This window comes from Clupea harengus, chromosome 15 (assembly GCF_900700415.2).
Source record: "Clupea harengus chromosome 15, Ch_v2.0.2, whole genome shotgun sequence".
NCBI classification, from domain to species: Eukaryota; Metazoa; Chordata; class Actinopteri; order Clupeiformes; family Clupeidae; genus Clupea; species Clupea harengus.
In genome coordinates this window covers 10,433,778-10,438,777 of record NC_045166.1, presented here as the reverse complement: position 1 = coordinate 10,438,777, position 5,000 = coordinate 10,433,778, and the positions used below count along the sequence as shown (strand labels likewise).

Here is a 5,000-nt window from a genome sequence, read left to right as displayed (position 1 = left end):
AGCGGCAGGCTGAACCAACGCTGCCCCAAGAGGGGGGTGTGGGAAGGCTGTCTGTGTATGTTTGTGTGTGTGTCTGTGAGTGTGTGAGTGTGTGTGTGTGTGCGCTTTCCCACAGGACAGGACAAGACAGGAGGTATTAGCGAGTGTGTAATTACATGTGCTAGTGTCTGTGTGTCTGTGTGTGTGTGTGTGTGTGTGTGTGTGTGTGTGTGTGTGTGCATCTATATACGTGTCTGTTAGTGCGTGCGTGTGTGTATATGTATGTGTACCGGTGTGTGTGTATATTAGTGCGTGCCTGTACTAGTGTGTGTGCTTACATGGAAATGCGTGTATGTGTGTGTGTTTGAGCACTAAAATATTCATATCAAGGAAGAGTGATATTTCAAATCTAAAAAGCCATCTTTCCCCCTTGAAGAAACATTATCGTTTCAATATCCGCTCTCACAAAAGCCCACAGAAACCTCCCAACATCCAACTGTTTGTTGCCATGAATCACAGCAGCGATGGGAACCACGTCCTGAGCCGCCCAGTGGGACGTGTCCCGGCGTGCTCTGACTCACGGCTGTGATCCCGGCTGAAGAGTTTTACACAAAGGCCCTAAGCCCGCTCAGCCCTGACTCATCCTGACACCCTTTCCCAGACTCCTCTGCCCTGTCCGGCGACCAGCGTCCACAGATGCGGGACCTGGAATCAGGTCACGACGAGGTCAGACGAGAAGACGGCGAGAGAGAGACGAGATTGTGAGAGAGACGTGTGCTTCTAGGTCGTCACGGTGACACTCGGGGGGCAACGTGACATGGCTGGGGATGGGTGTGGTTGTCAGGTGGGTGTGGTCGTCAGGTGGCTCTCCTCCGATGCCGACGGCAGCTTGTGGTTTCTAGGGCAACCGGACTGTGGAGGGGTAGCTTGGCTGTATGTGTATGTATCCGTATAAGTATGTGTGTGTGTGTGTGTGAGTGTGAAGGGGTGTGTGCAGGGCAGAATTGAGCACACTGCGGTACTGTACCTGTCTAAATTTAGCCCTGGCCTCTTTCTCCTTCATCCTCCCATGTGCTACGAGGTAGTCGAACACCTCCCCTGCAAAGAGAAGGAGAGAGAGAAAGTGAGGAAAAAGGATTGAGAGAAAAAGAGGCAAAGTGGGGGAGATACAGATTGCTTATCCCTTCTATTTGCTTTCAGAGAGTAAACTTTCCAAAGACATGGTGTTAGTTATCTAGAACTTCTGTGCCATGTGTTCTGTTCCGGACTCTTAACAGTGCAACCAGAACCCTTAGGGTTCTATTAGGACCCGATGAAAAACTTTAAGAGGTACAGAAGAACAAATATTAGCGTGCAGGTATAATACCTTAGGGTGCAGGGTTTGTCCAATACAAACAGAATGCAGGGTCACACACACACACACACACACACACACACACACACACACACACACACACGGCCTACTCACCTCCACTTGCATATTCCATGATGAGATATAAGGTCTTTTCCGTCTCAATGACTTCAAACAGCTTTACTGTGGGAGTGACAGGGAGAGAGAGGGCAGGGAGAGAAGGGATGAAAAGAGCAATAAAGAGTTAAGAGTGGGTACTAGCAACAGAATCCCTGTTTGTTTTACAACTCACTCTAGCACTCTTTCAAGCAAAATCAGGGGAGCACAAGTCCTGATTCAAAACGGATGTCTTTCCGGCACTGCAAAGAAGCCTCGGCTGAACGCGGAGGTGAAATGGTAACGCAAGCAGGGCAAACCTACAGCACAGAACACAAAGGACACGTCTGCGTTCCCATCAGTGCGGCTAGACAGCGGCTAGCTCTGCTGGCCACGCATGGGGCAGATGCCATCTAGCCAGTCCTCTGCCCTCCTCAGGACAAAGGCCTGCTGAGACAGCATCATGAACACCCAGCAAGATAGGAGTGTGTGTGCGTGTGTGTGCGTGTGTATGTGTGTGCGTGTGTGTATATATGTGTGTGCGTGCATATGCGTGCGTGTGTGTGCGTTTGTGTATATGTGTGTGCGTGCGTATGCGTGTGTGTGTATGCATATGCGTGTGTGTACGTGCGCATTGGCATGGGAGTATGGGGTTGCAGCAGCCATTCAGTACCCATTAGAATTGCTGCACATCTAATTCAATTACCCCACTGATGGCTATGAGCCCCATGCCCTCGGGTTCTACTGCCCCAGCCTGGGTTAATGAGAGGCATAAGGGCAGTTGGAAGAAAAGAAGAGAGCTGTGATCGAACGCTGTCTAAATCCAAGAGAAAGAGGGGTGGCAGGGAGGTCTGTGCCGTGACGCACTCAAGACACACATTCAAATAAGCACACACACACAAACGCAGACGAGCAACCACACACACACAAATAATCACTCACAAGCACACATGCACGTACACAAATGCAAATCAGCAAAACAGGCAAAAACAGGCAAGAATACGCACTCTCTCTCTCACACAAACTAACACACACAGACACACACCCTAATAAATCTCACAAAAACACACAGTGACCTGATAATAGCAAAAGCTTGAAGTGCGTGTGTGTGTAGGAGCTCAGAAGGAGGTCAAAACGTCACTTTTAGGGGTGACAAACACACACACACACACACACACACACAGTCGTGGGCGACAATCTGACCTCCTTTTCCGGGAGGAGAGTTCCAGATGTGACACACACACACACACACACACACACAATCCAAACAGGAGGGAATGAACGGCTGACTCCTTAGGACTTGAGTGGGAGTGACCAGAGCAATGTGCCACTGAGGAAGCTCAAGTTACACAGACTAAGGGTCTGTCTGATGGATCAGAGAACCAGAACAGAACCAGAACCAGAAGCCTTGTTGTCTCTACACGGCCCTGAGAACCAGAACCAGAACCCCTGTTGTCTCTACACGGCCCTGAGAACCAGAACCAGAACCCTTGTTGTCTCTACACGGCCCTGAGAACCGGAACCAGAACCCTTGTTGTCTCTACACGGCCCTGTGATGCTTGGCTGGCGCACCACAGGAGAGTGCTTAGCTGCCCTGGGGGGGGGGGGGGGGGGGGGGTCATGTTCAGGTTGTTAAGCTATCGATTCACAGGCCCGACCCGACCCGAAAGGATCTCCTTCAGGATCCCTCGCAGGCTGGCACGTTTTTGTTCTGCTCAGTGAGGTGGCAAGCCTGCATGCCAAGCTGGGTGCCAACGCGTGCCATCTTCGGCTGACTTCAGGAGGCGTGGTGTGCACACAAAAGGAAGAGGCATGAGACAGGAAAAGACAGGGGGAGGTGGGGGGGTGGGTGGGGGGTAGAAATGGGTCAAGGCTGAGGGGCACAGGCTGGAATGAGACATAATGACCCCCTGCCTCCCCCCTTGCCACTACAAATGCCTGCTGGCAGAGGAGGGGTGGACACCATCACCCCCGCCCCCCAACGCTACCCCCTTCCCCTCACCCCTCCTGGGCACAATGAGCCTCGCTGTCCCTGATATGCCCCCTTGCGTGAGAGAGATTAAATGAGAGAGAGAGAGACAAAGAGAGAAAGAGAGAGAGACAAAGAGATGGTTCGATAGAGAGAGATAGAGATGAAGGCAGAGGGAGAGAGACGGAACATTCATTTGTCATAATTCCTCAACCTCAGGTAGAGTATGAAGCTATAATTCTCCGACCGCCATCTTTTCACAAGCCAGTGCTTTGTCTTTCCTTTCACCTTCATCCTGAATGTATGCGTCTATTCTTGTTGTTGTTGACTGTGTGTTTGAGAAGAGCACTCTCCTCAGTGTTTGTCTGTGTTGAAGAATTTAACCTCTCACATTTCTTCTCTCATCAATCAACACATAAGGAGAGCGAAGAAGGCGATAACCGCAACAATAAATAATAAGATTTAAAAATGTTTTTTTTTTTTTTTTTCTTTCAAATCTGCCGTGCTGGAAAGTGTCATGTGGATGCCCATCGAATAGGGTCTGATTCTGACATGTCGAACTTTATTCTGGACTTCGTCAAGCTTCAAAACCTCCAACCCTAAAAAGTCTGGGGAGTAAGATGCTTATTGGGCATCTGGGGAGCATGATGAAAGCGGATGTACTCGTGGACTGGCAGTCTTCCTCATCTCTTGTGCAGACACACACCGACCAAGAGCATTGCCGTGCGGATGGGAAAATCCTTTACCTCTCCAGAAAAAAAAAAATGTATTGTAGGAATTCCTGGAAGGATTTGGCTGAAAGCAATTTTACCGAAATGATTGACCAAGGTGATGCAACCGGAAACACACACACACACACACACACACACACACACACACACACACACACACACACACAGAGCATGAGTGGGAGTGAGTGAGACAGATTGTGAGTAAGAAGAAGACAGGGAGAGAGAGAGAGCAGCGGAAGTGGGAGTCATTATTTGGCTGGACTGCTGTAACTAATTACAGCTAAAATGAGGAGGGAGAGGAGAGGAGGAGGAGAGTGAGAGAGAGAAGAAGAGAGAGAGTGCGAGAGTGAGAGAGAGAGAGAGAGAGAGAGAGAGGGGAAGAGGAGAGAGAGAGAGTGAGAGTGAGAGAGAGGGAGAGGAGGGGAGAAGAGTGCAGTGGAGGGGAGAGGAGGAGAGAGAGGGTGAGGAAGTCACAGGATGAGCTCTCTGGCATACCTCCAGCCTGCCTCAGCACCCCACTCACCTACACAGCATAACAAATGAGTCACACTCTCTCACACACACACACACACACACACAAACAAACAGATGGAGAGACCACACAGACACAGGCATTTCACACACTCACTCACACATACACACACATCAAATCAATCACACATACCCACAAACATCACACTCACAAACAGCTCCATCCAAAAGCAAATTCCAACAAAAAGCCAAACGTACACACACACACACACACACCCCTCTGCCTCTCCTTCACACACATGCTGTTACTAACTCAGTTCCCATTCAGCTCTTGCTGGTGGTGTGAAGTGGTATCATGGGGAGTGGCTGTAGTATGGAGGACTACGGCACGTAGAGATGACAT

General features: G+C 50.0%; 1 protein-coding gene across 9 annotated transcripts in view; it reads right to left on the bottom strand.

Moving 5' to 3' along the window:
• The window catches only part of mark3b (MAP/microtubule affinity-regulating kinase 3b), a 58,071-nt gene that overhangs the window by 23,835 nt on the left and 29,236 nt on the right, over positions 1–5,000 (bottom strand). For all 9 annotated transcript variants that reach the window (XM_031581559.2, XM_031581557.2, XM_031581556.2 and 6 more), the window contains exons 5-6: positions 1,448–1,513; positions 1,007–1,077 (exon numbers count right to left, since the gene is read on the bottom strand). In XM_031581559.2, the coding sequence (XP_031437419.1) occupies positions 1,007–1,077; positions 1,448–1,513 (137 nt within the window). The remainder of the gene's footprint in view (positions 1–1,006; positions 1,078–1,447; positions 1,514–5,000) is intronic.